The sequence below is a fragment of the Canis lupus genome, chromosome 15 (assembly GCF_011100685.1).
Source record: "Canis lupus familiaris isolate Mischka breed German Shepherd chromosome 15, alternate assembly UU_Cfam_GSD_1.0, whole genome shotgun sequence".
Lineage (NCBI taxonomy): Eukaryota > Metazoa > Chordata > Mammalia > Carnivora > Canidae > Canis > Canis lupus.
The window spans coordinates 39,459,987-39,486,707 of record NC_049236.1 but is presented as its reverse complement, the minus strand read 5'-3'; the positions used below and the strand labels follow the sequence as shown (position 1 = coordinate 39,486,707).

The following is a 26,721-nucleotide window of genomic DNA, read 5'->3' as shown; positions in this document are numbered from 1 at the left end:
TCCCCGGGAGCGCCCCTACGCCCCGCCCGCGGCGACCAGGCCTGGGGGACCCGGGGCTCCGCGGCGCCCCGCCCGGCCAGCCCCCCGGCCCGCACATGGTCTGAGCCCCGCGGCCAGAGCTGCGCCCTGACGCGAGGGACCGCGGCGTTCCCGGCCCGGGGCCGCGGGGACCTCCTGGTGCCGACGCTCTCGCAGTATTTTAGGGTGGGGCGGGGAGGGCCCTGGGTTCCGGGGAGTGGGGGTGGGCGGGGAGGAGGGCCCGGGGGGAGCCGGACTCCGCCAGGGAGCCGGGGAGACACTATGGGGAAGGACCAGGAGCTGCTGGAGGCCGCCCGCACTGGAAATGTGGCTCTGGTGGAGAAACTCCTGTCTGGCAGGAAAGGAGGGATCCTGGGCGGCGGATCCGGACCCTTGCCCCTGTCTAATCTGCTAAGGTAAGGACGGCAACCCGCCCCGGGATCGCACGCCGCGTTCTGCATTGTGACACATCCGTCCTCCTCCTCACGGTGACTGCACCTGCTGGCTGCCAGCGATTCATTCTTAAATTAGGCAGGAAAACAGACTGTGTGTGTGGAGAGGAGGCATGAGGCTCCCGGTCGGATTGATGCCTTGGATTCTCTGAGTAATTTGAAAATAGCCTTCCATCAATGCGTCAGTAGCTACTTTTCTCTGAGCTCTGGTGCAGAACTTGTACATGCACAAGTGTTACGGGAGGGAAATCAGTGTTCCACTCGCTTTTCATCAATATTTATTATGTATTTGCCGTGCCAAGCCCGCCCCCCCCTTTTTTTTGTTTATCTGAATGAAATTGGTGGAGAAGCTGTTGCGTGCATGCAGTTACCCTGCAAAAAGCCACAGCCTTTGGTTGCTGCTACCTCCTCGCAGAAGGCATTTGCCGTGCTGTGGGTTACGATCCCACGAAATGAAGCGAGCGAACCTTCTGATGAGATGTCACCAGTACAGGGTGTGTGTGAAAACTTGATGAGGCAGCTTGGGCAGCCCTGGCCGTACTTCCAGTTACCTGGACATAGCAGCGTGAAACTTGGTTAGGAGGATGAAGGATGGCAGGTCGGGATTGGGAGAGTGTATATGGAATGTAGTAGAGGCCTTTTCATGTGAAGATGTTGCGGGCGAGACTAATATTGCTTGGATACTCTTTCTAAGATGACATTTAAAAAATGTCAAGGTCTTTATTCAGCAGGCAGTACCTGGGAAATAGCTGGGTTGATTTGCATATTTGAAAAACTGTGAACTTAAAAGTTGAATTGATGGACAAATTAAATGAGAGGGAAGAAGGCTGAAGAATATCCGTTAGATGCAAGGAAGGCTTTTTAGTTTATGAAATTATGGTTATTCACGTTGACCTGGATATTTTGGGAAGCGTCAGTCATCATTCATATCTTCACCCTGAAACATCTCTAAAGCAACCCAACTGTACTTGGAAAAATTAAAAAAAAAAATCCAGGTGATTTTCTTGGGTTTTAAAAAACTCTTTTTGTGCTACTCTTGACAAGTGTTTAATACAGACTTCTGGATGATAACATTGTGTTCTTTACTCAAGTTCTTATATGTGGTAGTGGCCAGGCAATGCAGCTAATTACCATACTGGCTAATAGGGAAAATGAAAACATCTGTATTACAGTGAAATGAATTTAGTTGGCAAATAGTTGATGGAATTTAAAAAAATTTCATATGTGATCGTCTATCCTTGTTAATAGGGACATTTTATTGGAATGACAATTCACTTCAGATCAGAACATGGGACCTTTTTTTTAGTTGATCTTAGAGGTGATGACTCTTGTGCGTGCTCTCTTGTTAAGTGATTTTCACTCTGAAATGCAAGTTGGCAGTGTGGACATATTTCAGGTGATAGCGCTAATAAATGCCCTTAGTCACAGGTAATATATATGTATAAAAACAGTTTATCTGGTTATGGTTTAAAGTTGCAGGTAAAATAAATGTGTTTACTAATTCAAGTTGTAAGAATGGTTATGGCTGGAAACCTATATTCTGAAAGAGGTTTCTAAATAATCAGTTCCTTTGGAAAAACACTAAGGAATTCTTTGAGAACAATGAGAACTTCAGTTAATTTTATTGAGATAAAGGGTACTTTAAAAATCCTACCTTTATGATAGAACTTAAAGGTAAATATTTTTTATTTTTTAAAAAGGTTTTATTTATTTATTCATGAGTAACACAGAGAAAGAGAGAGAGAGAGACAGAGAGGGAGAGAGGCAGAGACACAGGCAGAGGGAGAAGGAGGCCTTATACAGGGAGCCTGATGTGGGACTCCATCCCGAGTCTCCAGGATCACACCCTGGGCCAAAGGCAGGCACTCAACCGCTGAGCCGCCCAGGCATCCCTGGTAAACATCTTTTTAAAACTTCCTCAGTTGTGCCATTTAAAAAAAGAATAGATGGCAAATTTTAGGAATAAAATTAAGATAAAATTTCAAGATTGTGACCCACAATGTATTTCTTGAATAGGAGGTTTTCCCTTTTGCTGGTTTTTGTCAGAGGTAAGAGTGGTAGCTCTGTAACAGGGATGTGCCTAGAAAACAAAGCTAAAAAAAACATGTGTTCATTAGAGTAGTTTGAACCAAGTTGTAAAAATAAAAATCAAAACCTTAAACTTGAATCTGTCTCATACTGAATAAACAATGTCTTTGAAGACAGTGAGGGTTAAAATTGTATTCCTTCGGTGATCCTTTGCATAAAATGAAATTTCTAAGAAGGCATGTTAATTTAGTTGTTACTTTATTTCACAAATGATTGTCCTCAGAAATTTATTTACAGGATGATGGAAAATGTGGCCCCTTCCACTTTAAACATAATGACATGAAGACATTCTTAAATATTTTGGAATTAATTGCAGAATGGGTTTGGCACTACCTACCCCCTGCCTTTATTACTTGTGTAATTATACTAGGGGCAGATCTGTGCTAAATGCTTATGTATACCATCTCATTTAATTCTTATATCAGCCATTAAGTAGCTGAGCCTCAGTTCACAGCTGAAGGACTGAAGAGTCAGAGAGATTAAGGACTTGCCCAAGGTCACTTAATTAGTAATGGTAAAAAAAAGAAAAATTAGTAATGGTAAAGATGTGAAGTTCTGTAATTTAAATTTGCTTTCCCACATCCTAAGTCTTATTCATCAAATCTGATTCACGAAAGTTTTAGATGGCTGAGTCTAATCTGAACTTTTTTTTGCTATGAATAATTTGTTTTTAAAAAAGCTTAATTTTGGGATGCCTGGGTGGCTCAGTGGTTGAGTGGCTGCCTTCAGCTCAGGGTGTGATCCTGGAGTCCCAGGATAGAGTCCCACATTGGGCTCCCTGCATGGAGCCTGCTTCTCCCTCTGCCTGTGTCTCTGCTTCTCTCTCTCTCTCTCTCTCTCTCTGTGTGTCTCTCATGAATAAATAAATAAAATCTTTTTAAAAAACTTATTTTTTTCCTAATTACAAAATAAATCTTATGACTGCCCTTTGAGGGATCACTAGATAAGAACTTTTCTGAAGGTGCTTTTGATGACCTACTAAGTGAGCAGTAGCTATATGATGGGGAATCAGGTATGCTTGGGTGACACTGCATAGGTAAGAAAGACCTTGAATAAATATAAAAATCTCTAAGCCTCACTGTCCACTTCTATAAAATGGGAATAGTAATAGCACGTATCATAGAGAGTTGTAAGAATTAAGTGAAATAGAAAGAAATGAATGCAAAGCATTTAGGATATCGGTGTTTCATTAGTGTTATTATTTCTCATGTAGAGTACTTGACTCTATTTTCTAAGATCTTGTTTACTAAAGATTTGTTCCATATTGGACATGGAATAAATTTATTTAGTAAAATTTCCATTAGAATTACAGAATGATTGGGTAATTCTGAGCCTGGGTGGCTCAGAGGTTGAGCGCCAGCCTTTGGCTCAGGGTGTGATCCCGGGGTTCTGGGATTGAGTCCCACATCGGGCTCCCTGCTTGAAGCCTACTTCTCTCTCTCTGTCTGTGTCTCTGCCTCTTTCGGTGTGTCTCCCATGAATAAACAAATAAATCTTTAAAAAAAATATAGAATGTTTAAATAAAATGGGACCTTTTATTCAACTTCTGACCTAGAGGAATTACTTGTAGCGTTCCTTACCAGTTAGTTGTCTTAGCCCTGTAAAACCCTTAAATAAATAGGTCCATTCTGTTTCTTTTTGACAGCTCTAATTATTAAAAAAAAATTATCCTTTTATTGAGTTGAAATCCCCCTCCCTGTAATTTCCAGCACTTGGTACTAGTTGGCAATGGAGTGTAGGTGAAGTTATGTTTTCATACTTTTCACTATTCTCTTTTTTCCTTCTTTGCATATTCTCAAATTTTGCAATGACTCTCTTAAAGGTGGTGAGCAGAAATGAACAAAATGCACTAAATATCAGTTGACCAGTGTAAATATACTGGGACTTGATACACCGTTGAATTAAAAAAAAAAAAAAAAGGTTACAAAATAGCATTTGTACTATGATCCTGGGTTTGGTTGGTTGTTTTTAAGAAAAAGTGATGAAGTCTGGAATGATAACATCAACATGTTGGTCAGCCCCGGTGGCTCAGCAGTTTAGCGCTGCCTTCAGCCCAGGGCGGGATCCCGGAAAGCCGGGATCTAGTCCCACATCAGGCTTCCTGCATGGAGCCTGCTCCTCCCTCTGCCTGTGTCTCTGCCTCTCTCTCTCTCTCTCTCTCATGAATAAATAAATAAAATCTTAAAATAAAAAAGATAACATCAACATGTTAAAAGTAGTATTCATCTTTGGTAGAATTGTGGGTGATCTTTATTATTATTATTACTATTTTTTTTGTTTACCTACATTTTTCAGTATTCTAAAATGAACATGTATTTTGTAATCAAAATAGCAGCTACTTAAAACATGACACAATGAAATTATTACCTCTTTATTATTGATCTAAGACCTACCTTAATACAGGTCAGTTTTACTGAGGTGGAGAATGACATTGGCTCACATTGAGCAGACACTCAAAGTTTCCAAGTATTTTTTTCAAAGACCTGTGATGCAGTCGTTCCGCTATCATACTTTTTTTTTTTTTAAGATGTTATTTATTTATTCATGAGAGACACAGAGAGAGAGAGAGAGAGAGGCAGAGACACAGGCAGAGGAAGAAGCAGGCTCCATGCAGGGAGCCCGACGTGGGACTGGATTCTGGGACTCCAGGATCAGGCTTGGGGCTGAAGGTGGCGCTAGACTGTTGAGCCACCCAGGCTGCCCCCACCTCATACTTGTAAAAGTGTTGATTGAACTTAAATTATTACTATTACATTTAACCTTCCTTGTTTTAGCCTATATTTATAATCTGTCTAGATATTTTTGACTCTTGGGTCTATCTTCCAGAGTATTAACTTTTCTTTTCTGCATCATCTGTAGATTTAATAAGCATATTTTCTATAATTTGAATTTGAGACATGGTGATACATCCCTAAAGAACCCTTCTTTAGCTTCCTATAAATTTAAAAGGAGCAAACTTTATACATGGCATTGGAGTTGCTTAGAAGTCTCATCCAGCCACATCTGATACACCTGTGAGAATATTATGAGGTACTTTATCTGTTGCCCTTCTGAATGCATGCTGTGTCCTGTTTATGGCATTCCTTTGATCTATTTCTGGCATTGAGTCTATAAATTCCACCCAAATCAGGCTACTTTCTTACAGCTTGTTTGCAGTAGTGAAGCACTGATGATACCCTAGTACCAATGCAAATCCCTTTTTCCCGCTTGTACCCAGTTCTTCTGGGTCTGAATACCCAAACTCATCTGAAGTGTCTGTTGTGACTTCTGTCTGTGTGAAATTTCAGTAATCTCCCAGCATCATTTGTTTGTACTTTCTGGTTTGAAGATAATTCTCACTAGGGATGACAGAAGCAAAATACAAGTTGGGAAGAATCAGATTCTTGGCATTGTTAGATGTCATGGGAAATTCTCTTGTGGCCTCAAAGTTTAAGGTTACATTATCTGTTATAGAAGCGAACTTTTTATACCTCTCTTCTTCTTTTGTTTTTTTTTTTTTTCCCCAGCTTAGTTGAAAGGGACATTAATATTTTCCCAGGTAAATACCTTCCTGTTTTTAGTTATTCCTCTTTCTCATCCAACCCTTTGGTCTTTAAAGAAATCTGAGCTCCTCAGAGTACCCAAATGGAATTACCTCCCTCCTTTCCTCCCTGCATATTATAGGTGAAGTCTCATTTTATTTAACATCTTTCATGAGGCAGCTGCAAAACCTTTTAAGGCCTCTTCCTTTGATACAACCACCTTTTAATCTAAACAAAGAAAAATTGCTATTTGAATGTATATTAAATTATTTCTTTCCTAGAGAGTCTAGGTTAAGAACTATTTATATTTTAACAAAGCAACAAAAAGTTCAATGTCTCAAATTTACTTGATTTTTCTTAATGACTCAAAGGATTACTTACTATGTAAAGTACATTTAGTAAACTCTTGTTGAATATGAAGAATCTGGTTTCTCACCGCCCCCCCCCCCCCCCATGTGAAAAAGTAAATTGGTAAAAAGTAGAGGAAAATCGTGTCTGGTCACCAAAGACATATGAACCAGAGAGTTCACAAATTTTTCAGATTCAAGATTCAGTTCATCAGGTTTTGGGTACAGGGAGGTAAGAGTTGTCATTCTCACAATTTGGGCAATTGTGGTCACTGGGACTCTGGTAAGGTGCTCACTTTCAGGGAAACCGGTTAAATGGAATAAATCACAAACAGAGCTGTCAAATCGAATGAAAAACGTATCTATAAAAATAGTCAAGTTGCAAGTGGGTTATCTATTTTAGATAGAGATGATGTTGGAAGCGGTGATTGCAGCATTGTGTTCAGGGAGCTGTGCCTGTGTGTGTGGGGGAGCGGTGCCTGCGGGGGTGGGGTGAGCCGTGCCAGCTGCGGGACTTGGTGGGGGGACAACGGGATTTTGCTTCTGGCCTCCTTCCCCACTAAGCTGGGTGTTCTGGCTTCATCTTCAGAGCAGTAAGCCTGACGTGAGGCAGGGAGGTAGGACAGCTGGCCCGCGACTGCTGCTCACCCCGTCACCCTGCCAGTCCTTACTTTGCCTGGTGCCTCGCGCTTCTCAGGGGTTTCCTCCAATGCCCCCAGCAGCCTGCTCACCTGGGGGGGGGTGCCCCTGTCCCCTGCAGCCTGCTCACCTGGGGGGGTGCCCCTGTCCCCTGCAGCTGGCTCACCTGGAGGTTTGGGGGGCAGTTTGGTTTCCTCAGTCATATACCAGAATGACTACTTATGGGTTTTTTTTTTTTTTTTTTTTTTTTTAAAGATTTTTTTTTTTTTTTTTTTAATTTATTTATTCATGAGAGAGAGAGAGAGAGAGAGAGAGAGGCAGAGACACAGGCAGAGGGAGAAGCAGGCTCCATGCACCGGGAGCCTGACGTGGGATTCGATCCCGGGTCTCCAGGATCGCGCCCTGGGCCAAAGGCAGGCGCTAAACCGCTGCGCCACCCAGGGATCCCCTACTTATGGGTTTGATGTTAATTTTGGGAAGTTCTTCCGAGGCGCCTGTTGGAGAACATTCATCCTGAGTGTTTGACTAGAAATGGAAGCTGTCCCTCGAGTCAAGGGTTAGGAGACCACTTTCAGTCGCGGGGCCTGAAGGCATTTGGCATTGCAGGCATCTGAGTGTGCCCGGGCTTAGTGTGAACATATTGCCGCATAGCTTTTGTTAATTAAAATAGCATGAGTTTTGATTTTTCATCATAGAGTAATTTATAAAAAGAAAGCAGGAGTTCACACCAAAGACTCATGTGAGTTCCGCTTCCTTCTCACGTGTGTGGTGACACGATCAGGTGCGCCGTGTGCCAGCCGAGGGCTTGGTGCCCTTGCCCGCGTGACACACATCTAGGAGTTCTTGCTGGAGTCCGGTTGTCTTCCTTTGCATTGGTGGGACAGAAGTGGGTTCTGCGTGTGGACCACACCTGGGTACCGCGTGAAGTGTGTGTGACGTGTGGGGCCGACCGCAGTACGTGGTCGCAGGGTGAATGAGGTTCTTCTCCAGGCTCCGGAGAGGGCTCGTCTCCGAATGCACGTCTTAGAGTCGGGGCTCCCGTGTTTACCAGCGCGCCCTCACGGAACTGCGGGGAAATGGAGCTCCGCCCTGGTTGTGCTGTCCAGTTCCTTGGGGCTGGGGTGCAGTTGTGAGAGCAGCTTTCCTTAAAGTGGTTAATTACTTCTAGTTAACTGACCTGAGACAGTTGGCGTAGATGCGTCACCATTCTTTGATCAGAATGAATCAAAGCTTGACTACTAGAGGTGGGCATCAGCAGCCACCCGTGCGACTTGCAGCCTGCTTCATACTTCTGTTCCCCACACCACATTTCCTTTTACCCTTCCTGCCCAAATCTCTTCTCCAAAGAAAGCCTTTTCTCCATTTTTGTTACTACAAGTTCACTGTGGCTCTAGTGTTTGTGCCCATTGCCCCCCTCCTAGGGGGAAACTGATTTTGTGTGAGGAGTAGTATCGGGATGGACTGTGTAGTGAGACACAGGTTAAGAACATGTACTGGGTCTTTAAAATGAAGGAGTTACGGAGTTTGCCCTCCTTGTGTCTCGTTACCTGCCCACCCCCGTGTTAATTTCTCCTCTATCATCATGGACTTGGGGCGCTTGTATCTCACCTGACTTTATCCTGTCTCCAAACACTATATATATATTTTTAAAGATTTTATTTGTGTACTCATGAAAGACACACAGAGACAGAGGCAGAGACACAGGCGGAGGGAGAAGCAGGCTCCCTGAGGGGAGCCCGATGTGGGATCCATCCCCAGAATCTGGGATCATGACCTGAGCCAAAGGCAGATGCTTGACCACTGATCCACCTAGAGGCCCCTCCAAACACTATTTGTGGGAGTTGAAGTATGATTGATTGGGAGAGGCTTTTAGCAAGGAAAACTATTGTAATATTTTCATTTAAAGAGGAAACAAAACTTTAGGCACAAATAGTAACACTTTGGAGCTCTTGTTAGCAGAGCTGATGGAATGAATTTTGCCAGATTTCCAAGAGAGGTTGGTTAAAGGTGGTCATTTATTCTTCCTTATTATAAGGTTGATGCTGTAGAAAGAGAAAGGCACTTGACTGAAGACATGAGAAATGGGATAGCATAGGGCTGGTACTGGGAAAGCGTTTTCTTTCTTTCTTTCTTTTTTAAAGATTTTATTTATTTATTCATGACACACACACACACACACACACACACACACAGAGGCAGAGACATAGGCAGAGGGAAGCAGGCTCCATGCAGGGAGCCTGACGTTGGACTCAATCCTGGGTCTCCGGGATCACACCCTGGGCTGAAGACAGCGCTAAACTGCTGAGCCACCAGGGCTTCCCGCGTTTTCTTTTTGCTATTTATTTAGTCTCTACAACTTTTTATTGATATCTATTATATTAACACACATCTTACATATCAGCTTGTGGTGTATGTTGTTTGCCTATTTCCAGAAGGTATTCTTTAGATGTACGTATTTATTATATAATCACAGGTGACAAGGCTATGGAATAGAATTATATAAGAGGTTTGACAACTAATGTGGTTTGAGAATCAAATTCTTTTAAACACATTTTCCTGTTATTTAAGACTTCAGTATCTAGGTTATTCCACAACTGTATGTTGCACTGTACAGGGAAGGTGTTTGAAGTTGTGACCCCTGGATCTCAATTTCATTCTTCCACATTAAAGTTTTCTTTTTTCTTTTTGCCCAAATTACTGTTTAGCCACTTTGAGTCCTTAGTGGGTACCTCTCATTACTAATCTGTATTTTGCATGTTTTATGTATCCTAAAAATATAGTAAATATAGCATCTTAATTTTTGGCTGTTCTATAAAAAACTGCTATATTTACTTATGGAATTATCCCTGTTTTGTATAGCTATTTTACTGTTAGTGTGGGACATGAGAGTGAGTGGGAGTGTTTGGGAGAAGCAGTAGGAATTATGCAGAGACATTCCTTGGCATGGTGAATGCCAGCAGCAGGTATCTTGGGACAGAGTTGCTTCCTGTTTATTTGCTCTGTTTATTTATTTGCTCTCCAGAGTGATCTGTCATTCTGAAGTCTGATAGAAGCTTTGAAGACATAGTCAGAGAAGGTGAAGAATTATGAGTAATGGTTAAAGTATTCGTACAATTTTTTTTCAGTAGTATGTTTTACGCTATCTATTAGGGTATATTTAGAGCAAGTCTTATTAATCAATAAACCAAGTCCTTTCCAACTAACCAGCAAGTCAGTCAGGATTTCAGAGGGAGCTGATAACAAAAGAGTGATCTCTCATTATTTTCACAAATATTTATCAAGTGCCTCGTGGATTCCAGAATTGAGCGAGATCATCTCTGCCTGACCCCAAGTATCTGTAGAATAATGGAACAGTTATGTCTACACAGAGTTAAAGTATAGGGTGGTGTTTGCTGTAATGGAAGCACCAAGCAATGCGTCAAGAATGCAAAGAGCAAGAAGGAGGCTCACTTAATTCTCTCTGGGAGGAGTCATCAAGGGACACTTGAGAGAAGAGGTGATTCATGAATCTTGTTGAATGAATGGGAGTTTGCCAGACTGAGTCTTTTTAAAAAATATTTTATCTATTCATTTGGTGGGGGGGTGGAGAGAGCGCAAATAGGGGGAGCGGGACAAGCAGACCACCTCACTGAGCTGAGAACCCAAGGTGGGCTCAGTCCCAGGACTTGGAGATGATGACCTGAATTGAAGGCAGACGCTTAACCATTGGAGCCACCTGCCAGGCTGAGTTTCAGAGGGGAGGGCTTTTCTGGAGACGGAATAATGTATTCAATAATAGTATGTGAAAATATAGGATATAATTTGGAGTATTGTAAGTAGTTTGGTATAGAGTGTGGGTAAGAAGCTAAGTCTGGAGATTGAAGGATTTGTGTGCTGCCCTAAGGAGTTTTAACTTAATCCTGAAGGGCATGGTGATCCATTGACTTTTTTTTCCCCTTTGGTAAGTGACTTATTTATTTGTGATGATAACATGACTCTGTTTCAAATAATTAGGTAAAAGATGAAAAAAAAATCACCCCTAATGCTATTGCTAAGACCCATTTGTTCCTATGTTTGGTAATAGTTGTTACTAGATAAAGCATACATTTTGAATCCTGAATTTTCCACTTAATAGTATATCATAAACAGAGTTATGTTTTATTACAGAGTCTTCATAATCATATTTTTAATGGCATCATTAAAATATCCCATTTAGAGGAGCCTAAGTGGCTCAGTTGGTTAAAGCATCTGCCTTCGGCTCAGGTTATGATCTCAGGGTCCTGGGATGGAAGCCCCACCTTGGGCTCCCTGCTCAGCAGGAAGTCTGTTTGTCCCTCTCCCTCTGCCCCCACCCCTGTGCTCTCTCACTTTCTCACTCTGCTCTCTCTCCCTCTCTCTCAAATAATAAAATCTTAAAAAAAATCCCATTTAATGCAGAATTTTCATAGACCTCCTATTTCAGAACCAACCCTATGGTTGTTTGTTAAACATGGAAATTCCCTGGTCTCCCCTTGGACCTATTGGGTTAGAATTTCTGAGTAAAAATTTTGGGAATCTGCATTTCATAAGCTTCCCTAGGTAATTGTTATGTATGCTAAAGTGTGAGAACCACTGATCTGGTGTACATACCTTCACTTAAATATTCTTTTAATCTAGATACTTGGATGTTTATTTATTAAAATTATTAATAATTTATTATTATAAGTAGTAAAGTAGTGTTAGGATGAACATTATCATACAAACCACTTTTTCATAAATTACATTCCTAGGATATATTTCTGGAAGTGGAATTGCTAGTGTTATTAGTGTCCCAAACATTATACTCCTCACTTTATGTGCTTTATATCCAGTCTTCATAACAATCCTGAAAGGTATTTATTATTAGCCCCTTATTTACACGTGGGGTAAAAGAGTAGAAGAATTGACTACCTTGCCCAAAGTTACAAAGCTAGTAAGGGACAGAATCAAGATTAAAATTCAGGCCTTTCGGATCCCCAAATATCTTGTTATTGTGCCATATTGCTTCTTGTTCCATGGAGATCAGTGTTTATCCTGGGTTAAAATAATAAGAATACCAATGTGTTTCCAGTATGTAAATAGAAGTTACATTTTCTACAAAATCACATAGTAATGTATATTTCAGTTCCTACATAATTTTCAGTTATTTCTGTTTGTGCTCATCATATAGTCTCACATTATAGGCAGCATTTTGTTTACATTTGTTTCTTGCTAGCACATGAGTGATAAACTGGACTTTTTTTTTTTTAAGATTTTATTTATTTATTCATGAGACACCAAGAGAGAGAGGCAGAGACATGGGCAGAGGGAGAAGCAGGCTCCATGCAGGGAGCCCGATGTGGGACTTGGTCCTGGGACCCTGGGGTCACACCCTGAGCTGAAGGCAGATGCTCAACCACTGAGCCACCTGGGCATCCCTGGATAAAATAGCTTAGGATGTTAAAATAGCTTAGGATGTTTTAGAGTATTTCTTGTCAGTCATCATTTTTACATCAAGACAGGGTGGAACTGGTAGGGTGGAACTGGTTTATCCAGAATTTCTTGGGTGCTTAATGGTATTTAACTCCTGTTGTCTTCAAAGATAGTTTAGTAACTTCGCCATACATGCCAGGTCTTCATTTCTTCCCTCTTCTGCAAAGGAGGAAAATACAATATTTACTATAGTTTTCATTTAATTTCGTTCAACTTTTGATTCATCTGTTCAAGCCAATAAATCTGAGCTCTTAGTTTTAACTGAGTTCATTATTAACTTGAGGATCTCATCAGATCTAGTGTTAGGCTTCACAGAAGAGCCAGGCAACCAGGCAGTTTGTCCTTAGGACCTCCTCATTCCGTTTTTGTTCTCCTCTGTCCCTTTGCTAAAAGCCTTTGTTCCTTTCTTGTTCTGAGACATTTTTTTTGTCTCTCTCTCTCTTTTTTTAACCTGAAACTCAGAATTCTCATTCAGTTTTATCCTGTAAAGTTTCCTAAATTGCGTCTTACTTCCTCGTGCCATAGCTCTCTATTTTCAGGAACAGTAACTAGCGCGGCAGGAGGAAGCCACACAGTGTAATGGAAATAGAGTCTTGAGTTTGAACGAAAACTTGGCCATTGAACAGATCTTTGGCCCATGGCAAGTTATTTAATTTCTCTGGACTTCAGTCCCCTGATTTAGAAGTGAAAATGGATGATATGCTCTATGTTGTGGAGTTGTAAGGATTAAAGGGAATTTGTATAAAATACTAGCACAGGGCCTGTCCCATAGGAGGGACTCAAAATGTGTGTTTTTGTTTCTGTTGTTAATACTGAGACATTATGGCTGTGCAAGGAATAATTGTAGGAATCTCACGAGTATCCTTATTTAGTGTGAACTATGGGATATTTGCATTTTAATAGGTAACTTCTTTAGGTACATTGTCTTTAAGTTAAATCTTTAGTCGTGTAGGCACCAAGAAAGGCAGCTGGGGTAATGTATTTGCCCACTCTTCCCCTGATCCCAGAGACAGTGATTACTTTTTTCTGCCTACTTTTAGGAGTAGTACTGGTCACCAGGTATTTAGCATTGAGTTTGTTATCTTCTACGTTTCTCACAAAGCTAGTCTGAGTGGAAAGAGATTGTGTTCTGCTGCAGTTTTGCATGCTGTGCTGTAATCCAGGTTAATGGTTTCCTAATACGCTAATCATTGATATTTTCTTTATCCTGCTTTTAAAAACATTATTACCTAACAAATATTTTGAGGATATATATTATATATTCAGCATGGTGATGGTGCTTTGGAGTGTAGAAAATAGATTCTCCCCTTTAGGCAATTTACAGAAGTTACACATGTGAGATGATAGCTAACTAATTTCATAGAGTCTAGTTGCTAATTTCATGGGGTATAAAAGCTCACAAATTCAGCTTTTTCTTTTGGTCAGTCCGGGATCAATGTTTGACTCCCATTTTCCTTTTATATATCAATATATGACCTGAATCTGACCATGGGTCAGGTGTAAGTAATTCTTTAATGGTGGGAGCTAGAACTTTTTTTTTTTTAAATAATTTTGATTTTGAAATAATCACATACTTGTGGAAAAACCAGAAGTTTAGTTCAGATAAAATTTTTTTTTCTTTGAACCATGTGACAGTAAGCTGCCAACCTGATGCCCTATCACCTCAGGATACTTTAATTTGTATGTCTTAAAAAAAGGATATTTCCCTAAACAGCCACAATACAGCTACTGAAATCAGGAAGTTAGTCTTGCTACATTACCACCATTAGATCCCATTCAGGTTTTGGCCATTGTCCCAATAATGTGGTTCATTGGAATCCAGTTCAAAATTCAACACATTTTGATTGATTTGATTGAAAATCAACACACTTGATTTTCAACACCTCCTTAATGTCCTTCCGTGTGGGAGTGTTTCTCAGTCTTTCCTTGACTTTTAGGATCTTGATACTTTTTGAAGACGACAGGCTAGTTATTTTGCAAAGTGTCCCTCAATTTGGGTTTGTCTAGTGTTTTCTTATGATTCACATTGTGCTTGTCTTTGGCAGGAATATCACAGAAGGATGCTGTGGGATGCTGTGTTCTTTTTGTTGCATCCTATCAAGTGCATGTGATTTTGGTTTGTTTTCTTTTGCTCATAATGTTCACTTTAATCACTTGTTTCTGATGGTGTGCGTCAGGCTTCTATATAGACCATTATTCCAAAGGGAAAACCCTTTGTAAAAGCTGTTTTGTTGGGAGGTGTATTTAAATTATCTGACTATCCTATTCTTCATCAAACTTTATTTAAATAAGTGTGGACTCATGGTTTGCTATTTTATTGGGTAGGTTTTAGTGTATTACTGTCATTATTAGTTTTTATTGTTTAAATCATCCCAGACCTAGCCAGTATAAATCCTTTAGGGCTGGTTTTTCTGAGTCATTCTTTGAGTATTTCCTTGATTTTTGGCATCATAAGATGTTCTAGGACTCATCTTTCTTTGCCTCAGTTCTGGATCAGCCATTTCTCTGGGAAGCCCTAGTTCCTTTTATTGGAAAATAGTAAGTTAAGATGCTAGGATTTAGATACTAAGTATGGTCATTAGTGGGGAAAAAATATTCACATACAGAAGTACACACGTTTACATCTATACGTACCTATATTTATTGAAAATTATGGGCTTCCAGTGACATATGTAACTCTAGTCCAGCCCCACAGGCAGGATTCGTTTTGGTTTCTTCCTTCCTAGATTGGTAACTTCTTGCTCCAGTTGTGAAAAACGTGGCTTCTGGTCTCTTTGGTACATAGATGTATTTGGTAAGTTCCCCAGTATACGTAACCAGTCTTCCCTGTGCTGCCATTCGGTGCCCTGAGGCTGAGTCTTTGTGACCCAGCTCAGGCTCTGACACCCACCTTGGCCTGATCTCCACTGATACCCTCTTGCAGTTTATAGTCTCTGACTCTCTATGCCAGTCCAAATCTACTGAGGGAGACCCTTCTTACCCTGCTTGGCATCTAATCCCGCAAACTGGCTCACCCTTGCATGTGATTCCCTCTTCACTGTGTTTGGACTCTTGACATTCTGTGTCTGGATGTGCTCGTCTGCCATTACCTTGTGGATACCCTTTACACCCTCTCACATCGTTCAGCCCTCTATCGGGACGCCCTTTCCATCTTGCTGGCTCTGACACCCCATTCTCTGCTGCCCCCAGTAGGACTGTCTCTTCCCTGGGCTTGGGCTCCCAACGACTTTACTGCAGGCCCCTGCAGCCTCCCTCTTGCCTCTGGTGTGGATGATCATTTCTCCCTGCCCTTTTTAAAATTGTTTAAAATTTATTTATTCATTCATGAAGAGAGAGAGTGAGAGAGAGAGAGAGAGAGAGAGGGGCAGAGACACAGGCACGAGGGAGAAGCAGGCTCCATGCCGGGAGCCTGATGTGGGACCCGATCCCAGGTCTCCAGGATCACACCCTGGGCCAAAGGCAGGCACCAAACCGCTGAGCCACCCTGGGATCCCTCTCCCTGTCCTTCTTAATGGCTTTACAGACTGAATTGTTCAGGAAGAGAGGGAAAATATGAGGAAGGAAGAGGAAAGAGAGTGGAAGAGGAAGTGGAAGAAGAGAGTAACCTAATGCTCTTCTTTTTATCTGTGATGATGATGATGATGATAAAAAAAATCTCAGCAATACCTATGTCCTTGTGTTGGAAGAAAATTGAGTTTTGGGCAATTAAGAATTCTAGCTAAGGTGGAAATCATCACCAAAGCCTGTGTACTGTGTGGCAGTTCTTCTGGTCTCTATTTCTTCCTGTGTTTTGGAGGAGAGATGATGATAGTTTGATAGATTGGTCAGCACTTTGCATTTTTAAATGAGCTTTTTCTTTCGTGTATATTGTTATGGATATGTAGTAGGCCTGCAGATTGAGAGAGAGAAAAATCTTTATATATTTTTTGCTCTGTTTAGCTGAAAGTATCATAATTGTCCTCGAAGTGCATTCTCAAGAATTTTAGTAAGATGATGATAATGCAGAAAGAAAAAGAGTTATATAAAAGCACTGAGATAAGAACTGTCATTCACCAAAGAAGTTGAGTTTGCAGAATTTGATAGAAATAAGGATTTCAGCAAGTAGGTCTTTCTTGTTATATGATAGTCCCACTGTTATTTTAGGATGTCATAAAAACATAAGAAATTGACCAACCGTATTTTAAAATGTGGTAAATCTGCACAGGTCTTGTAAAATGGTTGTTGCTCCAAATGAACCAGGGCAATAAGTAGTTCATACTGGGGATTTCCCAGACTGTGAATTACTGCCAAGAATCCATGATTGCTAGAAGTAAGTTGGAGCAAAGAAATTTCCAGGTAGCTTGTTAATAGGCATTTGATATGGTTGACTGATACCCTCCTTATTTGCAAAAAGTCAAAAAAAATAGTTTGGGAACATTGCAGAATAATTCCTTGCAGTTATATTCTATACTGTACTATACCATTCGGTCTCTCATGTGAAATTCAAGAGAAAATAAGCAGCAGGCAGTATTATCAGCTGCTCCTGTCCTTTTCTAGGTCTGGAAAGATGAACTCAGTGGAATGATGATCAGAATTTTGGTTTTACTACCTAAGAAGGAAGCCTGGATTTAAATAACATACTTAATGTGCAAGATAACATCTGAGAATCTGAAGAGATGATGTTTCTTACTGTTCTTTTTTCCCCACCTTCTTAACTTTTTTTTTCCACCCTCTTAACCTCTTCTCATCATTGGCAGCACCTCTAATAACCTGTGACATTTTCACAGTATTTCTTTTGGTCTCTTGGCTTTCTATTTTTAAGAAATCCTTGGGTTTACGCTTTGAGGTTTGTGACATTCGTTGGGAGAACAATGAGGATCTGTCCTTCCCGTTCCTATTCCTTCAGTCCTTTCAAAACTCTTGAATTGGCAGATACTACTTTCTCAGCAGTGTAATCCATGTGTTGTTTCTGTGCAGGAAAGGAGTTGAAGAAAGGAGTGGTGGAAGATCCTTGTTGGATGTGACCTTTCTCTGAAGTCTTGCTTACTCTTTACATGGAAGTGGGGGTTTTATAGGACTAGACACATTCTCTCTCTCTCTCTCTCTCTTAAGGAAAAGTTGAACTGCCAGGAATTGGAAAGACCAGAAGTCAAGGTGGCAGGGATCCAGGGGGACAGGGTCATGTAGCATAAATTGGAGCTGCTGCATCTCTTTGGGCTTAACCTCATGATTGGGGGGAATGGGAACAAAATCTCAGAAAAGGGGCATATGGAGAATATTTTATTACCCTATTTTGTGGACTTCTTGAGAGAATACACCCCAACCAGACGTTTGTTTCTTCAATTTGCCTTGCTTACTTCTTCTCTGTCCTGCTTCCCATACTTCTTCAAAGAGCCAGAATACTCTGTGATGCCACTGGGCACCTTATCCAGGGTGACAGTGGCGTTGGTAGCAATGTTACAACTGCCAGGGAGTTTCCAGTAATAAAGTCACTCAAGATGAATCCCTGTACTCTTATTTTCCCTGGCTATTGGCTTTGGGCATTGTCCAGACTCCTACCATTACATTAAAAAAAAAAATTACAGGGCAGCCTGGGTGGCTCAGTGGTTTAGCGCTGCCTTCGGCCCAGGACGTGATCCTGGAGACCCGGGATCGAGTCCCATGTTGGGCTCCCTGCATGGAGCCTGCTTCTCCCTCTGCCTGTGTCTCTGCCTCTCTCTCATGAATAAATAAATAAAATATTTTTAAAAAATAAATAAAAATACATATTTATTTTAGATTAGTGAGGATCCCATTTAGAAGACCTTTGGTTACCATTTTGCAACAGAGTAGATAGGCCTATAGGATCAGAATTATCCTTATTGACCTATAGGACATAAGGGGTACATGTGGAGGGGAAAAGGTAGATGTCTGGAGCACTTAGTGACGGTCAGTACAGCACTAGCAGAAGGATGGTTACTGATGCTCATCACCATCTCCATCACCACCATCACCACCATCACCATCACCATCACCATCTCCATCACCATTACCATCATCACCACTATCATCACAACCATCACCACCATCATCACCACTATCACCATCATCTCCATCTCCATCACCTTCACCATCACCACCATCACCATCATTCCCTTGGAATGGCTCCACACTTAACAATATTCATTTATCCCTCTATACCTAAAACAGTGCAATGCAATAATGCTTCATTCAGTAACACACCCAGAGTACTTCCATATGATGTCAAGGTTCATAAAGCCATGCTTGAATTGATAGATAACAGGCATAAAATAATAAAGGCAGCTGTACTGAGTCAGGAAAAAAAAAAAAAAAAAAAGACCCTTGGCTACCCTTAGTTGACTGTGGACCCTGATCACAATTGAGAGTAATAACCTAGAGTTACAAGCATATATAGATTCAGAGGAAGTCTAAAATTTTCCTGTTTCCTCTCTAGTTAGCATTTCTAGGTTCCCTCTCTCTTTTCTCTCTGCTTTCCTTCCTTAATAGTTCAGCTCTTCTCTTCAGGGACTAGGCTGTGGCAGCTCTCACTGTAAAGTTTGTAGCCAGAGAACCAGAAAATGTTCTGTGACAAAAGAGGAATAGAAAGGTTAGGAGACAAAGAAAAGACACTAAGAGAGAAAGACATGGTTTGACCATGGTTTTCTCAAGGCGATTTGTGTGGCTAACTGAGGTAAAGTAACTATGAGGCCAGGTGTCTGTTTTGGAAATGTTTATGGGAACTTTACCCTGGATAAATGGTCACAGCCTAGAAGATAAGGGTGACACGTAGCCCCAGGGCTCAAGGGGCTCTACCTTTGGCTTCTAGAGCTTGGTACCTTGGTTGGACTTGTGCTTTTACTATACAACTTAGAAACATTATTTCTAAGCATCCACGAATGTGAATCTTAATTCTTTACATTCCATATTTATATACCATACATTTTGCTAATATTCCAAGAGCTTCCTGTTCTTTTTGCAAATAATGTGCTCATTTTGGCCGTTTTCCAAATATGACAGTTGGTGGACATGCTTCAGTAGAGAAAAGGAAATTTTCCCTGCTTATCTACTCTCTGCCGTCTGCCCAAGATAGTGTGTCTGTCAATTGTGACCTGATTTTGAAATAATTTATTAAATAGAGGGATGCATGATGTTATTTAAAATTTTGGTATGACATTGACTTTTAGTCCTTTATAATAAGCTCTTGAATAGATTCTCTGGTGAGGTTTATTGCTCCTGGGATTTTAGAAATTTCTTAACTCTTTCAGTGAATTTGGACTCTGTTCAGGGTTATGTATGAGTAATGTTTACTCAGGAAATTAAACCAACTTGTTTATTCAGAAGATGAAGCGTGCTGTTTTATTTTATTTTTTTGCCATGAAGACATTATTTTGGAAATACATTAATTTTGTGGGTGAGGGAAAGGTCTTTATTAGTTAGTAGATTGCTTAAGAAAAGTGATAAATTAGTGAATATAAAATATTTATCTTTGGTAAGAGTTTATTGTTTTTATTAAATATCTTGACATCTTTTCATTTTTGTGCGTTAAAATTTAGTATATGTGCAGTAGATGATAATTAAGGTTTTGAATTTGTGATCTTTTCAGTTGAAGTTGGGAGAGAAGTCTAAAGGAATTATATTTCTTTTCAAAAGTATGTTCCTTGGTTTTAAAAATTATTATTCCCAAATATAAATCCTAAAATCTGTATGTCTAATTTAGTCCTATCTCCTGTACTGTAGACACGTTTTCTCCAGTGGCTTATTGAATATCTTGCACTTAATGGAATCATGAAACTTGAAATGTTTATTATTTTAACCCATGGTTCTGCTCTGCCCAGTATATGACTCCTTTGTGTTAGATGGAACTCCAGTGCTCCATTCATTTGTGCCAGAAACTCTACAGCCATCCTTGACTAGCTTTCCCTTCCTGCTTACATGCGTTTGGTATCATCACTTCCAGTATTAGTCCTTCTAAGTCATTCATTCCTCTGCCATTAGAGGAGTTATTCTGAAACTTTTTATTCTCCGACTTAGAAATCAGTGGCTCTCCAGGGCATTAAGAATAAAGTCCAAACACTTTGGACTGTCATTTGAAGCCTTTTATGATTTGGCTTCTTCCAGCCTGCCTCCTTTCTCATTTGTCCCCTGCCTCAGCATCCTCCAGCCACGCCTGATTCCTATACGTGGAGTTGTCAGCAGGCATCATGGATCTTCTGCTGTTGCTCCCCTTGGGATACATGTCTTTCCCTTGCATGCTCCATGAAGACCTGTTCATCCTCCTGGACTCAATTCCAGCAGCATCATCTCCTCTGGGAAGCCTTGCCAGAGCTCTGTCTTCTGTGCCTCTCTGCACTTGTGCACACCTCTATGTTTAGCACTTAGAATAACTACATTGTAGTTATTTGCATGTTTGCCTTCCCTCTAGACCCTGAGGTCCTTCAGGCCTAAGATCTTGACTCCATTGTCTTTTTAAAGTGCTAAATAAATGTTACTGTTTTATGCCCAGAACATACAAGGCATTCCAAAAATTATTTGTTGAGTAACAAAGTGAGTGAATAACTGTGGAACAGGGCATGCTATCTCTTTTTGGACTATGTCTTTGAGAGCAATTGTTGCCTGAGAGATAAGTTTTATTAGTAACCCCAGGGCTGAGAAAAATTTAGTGGTTTGTTAGAGAGCACCTATTGTTAGGCACTGTGCCTGTTGTCATAGTTTATGGGACATTGAGTTAAGTTTACAGGACATGGAGATACAAAGAAGTTTAGTAACTGGGACAAGTGAGTAACTTGACTATGTAAGCAGTGTAGTTGGATTTGGAATTGAGAATTGCCTGACTTAAAAGCCAGTGTTCTTTCCTCAGTGCTGGAAAATTATCAGAGATATAGGAGTTGGGGGAGGTACTTTAAAACAAAGGTAATCTGTGTTTTTAGAGTAAAGGCCCATTTGGAACCATAACTTCTCTTTTCGCTATGGATTTCAGAAACGTCTGGAAGATATTTCAGGAGAAGCAGTATTAAGTTCTTGCTCTTAGTAACTTTGAACCTAAATGGAAGAATGAATGAAGAGATAATAAAGTGGAGGGAGGGAGCTACATGAAAATTCATCAAAATGAGGGAAAACAATTATTAGATAATTTTGCTTGATAATTTAAATCAGATTAGAGTAAAGGGAATGCTAGTATTCACTGAACATCTAGTATATGCTGGTCTTATAGATTTATTATCTCCTTATCAATTCTCATAGCAAATGTATGATCAGTATTATTTTCCCCATTTGCATGTGGTTAAAGTCCTATGTATACTTTAGATTTAAAAGAGGTTGAATATCTTGCTCAAAATCATGTAGACAGTACCTCATGGAGCTTAGGTTCAAACCCAGTTTTGCATGATTCCATGTCACGAGGAATGGAGATTAATCTCCTTTGTACTATCAGAGATCTCAATGCAGCTGCAGTACCAGTCAGTCATCATAATGAATGACGAGGTGTTCTACAAAGGGAAAATCCATTCAACCAGGTGGCTCCTTTGTGATGGCTGAATTGGTAAATGGTATTTCTAGACTTCGGGATGGAGTATAAGATAGTTATGATATCTTTTCTTGGGAATTCTTCATGTTTGCCCTATTAGTAAATACATCAACCAAACATGACAAACCTTAATAATCCATAAGGCATAAACATTGATTAGATGGGGCTCAGTATAAACATCTGGGGAGGCTGTCTGGTGCATTCTTGACCAGCATCAGTCTACTGAGCTAGATTAGACTAGTGGCCTGTATCTGTTTAGAGGCTCCATTATCTGTAAAGCTGAGAAGTACAGATTTTTTAAAAAAATTCTGTATTGTGTTACAGAATTATTCTAGTACCAGGTTAATTTGTTGTATATGCTAAATCAATTAGCATTTATAGTGATGATGACATCTAAGGAAAATGAAAGGAGATGTTGTAGAATAATGAAAGTCATTTACATGATAGACTTACTACCTTGCCTAAGACCCCCCCCCAAAAAGCTTTACTAGTTGGATATTTGGTTTCTCATTTATCCATATGCTTGTTCATGTGCTCATTTATTCATTCTGTATACTTTTAAGACTGTTATTTCTATTTCTGTCAATTCTGAGAAAGGATTTTTCTTTTTAAGCTATAGAATAAGGATAATCTGACTAATCAGGTTATGTATGAATCTATTATTTACATATCTGACTTAATATATACTAGGCTGTAAGCTCTCTAAGGGTAGGGGACCATGAGTGGGTTTTTTTTTTTTTTTTTTTATCCCTCTACTTTCCCATGCCAAACAGAGTACTGCTTGATGTACTTTGGTGGCTGAATTAAAGAACTCAGAATTCAGTCAGTATAAATACATGTTCCTTGCAACTCAAGCCTGAGGGTTATGAGTTTCATGTATTCCTTTAGTGACCATGTAATGATCTCTTAAAACCTGTAAATGGCTGTTTTAGAAATACGCAGTAGCCCCTAAGGTTACTACAAAAAAAGAGATTAAACACCAGGACTCCACAGTTAGACAGGAGAAGGTCTTTTAAAGGCTGCTCTGTTGTATAGTGTCAAACTGTACTGTTACCCTGAGGTGCAGGGAGCAGTAGATGATTAAGGTTGGTCAGGTTGGGTTGGGGACCAGACTGTGTAGAGTTCCAAGTCCAGGAAACAAAGAATTAAAGTCTCCCCATTTTCCATAGTGAGAAACAAGGGAGTTTTGGAACTAGATGGAGGCATCTGTGTCTTAAGTTTCTTAGGTCGATGTCAGGAAGGAGTTGAGGATCTGAGGACCGGTGTATCATGTCATGTCTGGGGGAAAAAGCAACATCTCAATGGTCAGGGCAGGCAGCAGGTCCGGGAACATAGTAGGTCTGACACTAGAAGAGAGGGTTTGAGCCTAAGGCAGGTTTTTGCTTGATTGGTGAGCTATTTGTAGGTCTTGGAATATAAGTGAAGTAACTTTTTTTTTTTTTTAAAGATCCACTTATTTATTTTGAGAGAGAGAAAGCATTCATGCACACACACAAGTGAGTTGGAGGGGGGCAGAGGGAGAGAATCTCAAGCAGACTCCCCATTGAGCCTGGAGACTGACATGGGGGCTTGGTCTCATGACAGCTGACAGAGCTACCCAGGTGCCCCAGGAAGTAACTTTTGAACCAGATTTCTCAGCCTTCGCATTGTTGACGTTTTGGGCCACGTAATTCTTTTTGGCAATGGGGTAGGACTGTCCTTTGCATTGTGGGATTGCTGCACCCTTGACTTATGCCCACTAGATGATCAGCAGAACCGTTTAGCCAACTGGTAGAGTCCAGAGCAATCATAAATGGCTATCGTTTTAAGCCCCTGAGTTTTAGGATAGTTTGTAACACATCATTACTGTGGCATAGACAGCTGACAGAGCTCAAGGAGAAGACCTGAAGGGAATTGTTAAAGAAATATTACAAGAAGATTTGCTACTACTGTAGGATACAGGTCTCTGCATAATGAATAATACAGCATAATGAATGAGAAGAGACCGTAAAGCCACATCAATCCAAAATTTAAGAACACTATGGATTAAAATAAAATTCTGAAAGCTCTGGAAGTTGTATAAAACAAAAAAAAGGAGACACAAAAACGTCATATAGAGATGAATGGAAATCAGAATAACATCCAACTTTTAGCAGCGACACCAGATTATAGAAGACAGTGTTGAGTGCTTTTAGAATTATGAGGGAAAAATCACTTGTAGCTTACACTTCTCTATTTAGATGACCTGTTGATTAGCTAGTATAGAATAAAGAAGTTGTAAGACACAGAAGGATTAAAACATTTATATATTAGGTGTCCTTTCATAGAAAGCTTCTAGAAGATGCACTTGCATAAAAACAAGGGAGGAACTCAAGTCAAAGGCATAGGATGCAGAAAACAAAGGATTTAATGCAGGAGGACAGAGAAAGGTTCCTTGAAAAGTAGCTTCTTCACTAGGCTTAGCACCCAGTCCAGATTGGAGAAAAAGGATGGAGGACTATGGGAAGGATATGGGAGACAAAGTGTTTGAACATTTGGGGAAAAAAAAAAAAAAAAGACTGTTGGCAAGTGTGTTAGACTTGGGAAAAAATGGTGATAGGTAAATGGTGATAGGAAAAGTAAGCAAACAAAACAAATGGTAATTATTAACTTTGCAAAGATATCTTTGTAAGTACAGAAACAATTACATAATATTAGCTGTCTCAGGAATAAAGAATCTTTATGTAGTCCTAGGGTATAAACACTGAGTACTGACTTAAACATACTGAGAGAGAACAGTTTGTGAAGAGGGGAGTGGGGAGGAAGGCTGATGGTGTACGATAGCAAAATTCTCAATTTCTGTAATAGGAATTAAAATTATAATATTGGAAATTGAGCGATCAAGAGATATCCATATCAGTTTTATATTTTAGACCAGAACAAACGACTAGAAGAGTCCTGTGAGATATGGGACTAGAGCAAATGGCACATTTTTTTCTGTTAAGGGCTAGAAAGTAAGGTTTTATGGGCCATACAGTTTTTGCTGTTGTAGGGAGAACGTAGTCGTTGACAGTTCATGAATGACTGGACGTGGCTGTGTTCCAGTAGGACTTTGCAGAAACAGATGGCGGGTACCCCCCGGGTGGTGTCCTAGTTCGTGGTGACATGGACAAACGTGCCAAGAAGGTTGGCCTTGTCAGTAAATATGGGACCTGTTACGGTGTTTCCGTCAGGGCAAGCAGTGGAGGAAATTGAGATAAGCCGGCATGCTGAATACACTTGGTCCTTCTGTGGCAAGACCAAGAGGAAAAGAGGAGCTTTGGGGACCTGGAACTGTGGTTCCTGTGTGACAACGGTAGCAGGGGGTGCCTGGACCCCCACAGAGGGTCTGTGCAATCTGCCATCGGAAGACAGGAAGGATTGAAAGACCAATAAGAGCTCCTCCCCTTGGAACGTTGCTAGCCTGTGATAAGTGGGTTAATTTATGTAACGGCGACAACAAAGCCTGATGGTGGGTTGGAGGTGGGCTTGGGACCCTGCTCTCCTCAGGACTAGAGAGCAAAGGGAGGTGGGGAGGATTTTCCCTTCATAGTTCAGGCTCATGTTTTGGACCTCCCTGCCTTTCTCTCCCTGTTAATTGTAGAGTAAATACAGAGTATTTTTCCATACTGCCCCTTACACCACTGTCCGACTTCATATATTTACTTGTAAGGAATTTGTGCTTTAGATTCTCTGAACTACTTACAGCCTCCCCGCGTTGACCCAGATTTCTTGCTTCCGTGCCTTATGCTCCTTCCCCGGGAACTGTTCTCCTTACTTTACCTCTCCGCTTTTCAAAATTGAACATATCTTCCTGAGTTCCACTTGAAATAATGGCCTCTCCAAGAAGCTGTTACAGTTTCTTTCTACTTTACTCTAAACCCTTGTCCAGGTAGCCGACCAGAGATGAGTTAATCCCTCCTTTAGGAGAGAATTGAGTTTCGGGGTCAGTCACTCCCGAATTGGAAGTTATAATCTACTATAATCCTGGCTATATGACCTTGGAGAAAATGTATTTGACCTGTCTGAACCTTTGTTTTTCTTGTCTGTAAATACTTTATGTGGGTCTTTATAGAGTTAAAGTGGTTTAATATTGTTTTCTTCCCTACACTTTGAACACTTACTATCGCTCAGCCTCACCTTATCGTCATTGGTGTCCTTGTCCTCCAGCCCTGAGCAGCCCGAGCTCACTGTGTCTTCCTCCTCTGAGGTACCCTGAAGTGCAGTGCCCGGGAGCCACTGCTGTGATGGAATAGAATTAAGAAGGAAATGTCTTAGCATCGGTTCTTAGCTGAAGAATTCTGACTTTATGATAAAATTAGAGAAGTTTTGTATTCTGCAGTTTGCCTGTTCCCTAATCTTTTTTACATTCGTCTATTTTTATTAGTTCGATTCTGTTTTCTCCCACATTGCAAAGGAGGGGCTGTGTTAGGGGAATATAGTGACTTGGTTTTTTTTTCCTTTGATGGGAACTAAGCCATATGTTTGTATTGAGTCAGCTACTCCAGACTCTGAATCCTCAATCAGATGGTCAGCAGCGTTTAATTGAATTCCCAATATGTGCAAGGCTACCCTGGGTGCTGTCACTCTAGGGAGGTATAACCATCTGGAGGAACTTTTTCAGAGAATCCAGAATATGAGAATATGTCTCTTTGTATCTAAATTAAAATGATACTAAATTTGGCAAA

General features: G+C 40.6%; 1 protein-coding gene and 1 non-coding gene across 15 annotated transcripts in view; both read left to right on the top strand.

Annotated features, from left to right (window-relative positions):
- Window positions 1-236: 236 nt before the first annotated feature.
- The window catches only part of ANKS1B (ankyrin repeat and sterile alpha motif domain containing 1B), a 1,057,476-nt gene continuing 1,030,991 nt past the window's right edge, over window positions 237-26,721 (top strand). For 8 of the 14 annotated variants that reach the window (XM_038558748.1, XM_038558747.1, XM_038558746.1 and 5 more), the window contains exon 1: window positions 239-434. In XM_038558748.1, the coding sequence (XP_038414676.1) occupies window positions 301-434 (134 nt within the window). In that variant the 5' untranslated portion in view covers window positions 239-300. Of the gene's footprint in view, window positions 435-26,721 lie in introns of all 14 variants that reach the window. The other 6 variants (XM_038558749.1, XM_038558744.1, XM_038558739.1 and 3 more) reach the window with 2 other exon arrangements.
- Window positions 7,881-7,991, top strand: MIR8837 (microRNA mir-8837). Its single transcript, NR_128783.1, is given in 1 exon segment — window positions 7,881-7,991. It is a non-coding gene; the product is annotated as a microRNA mir-8837 (primary transcript).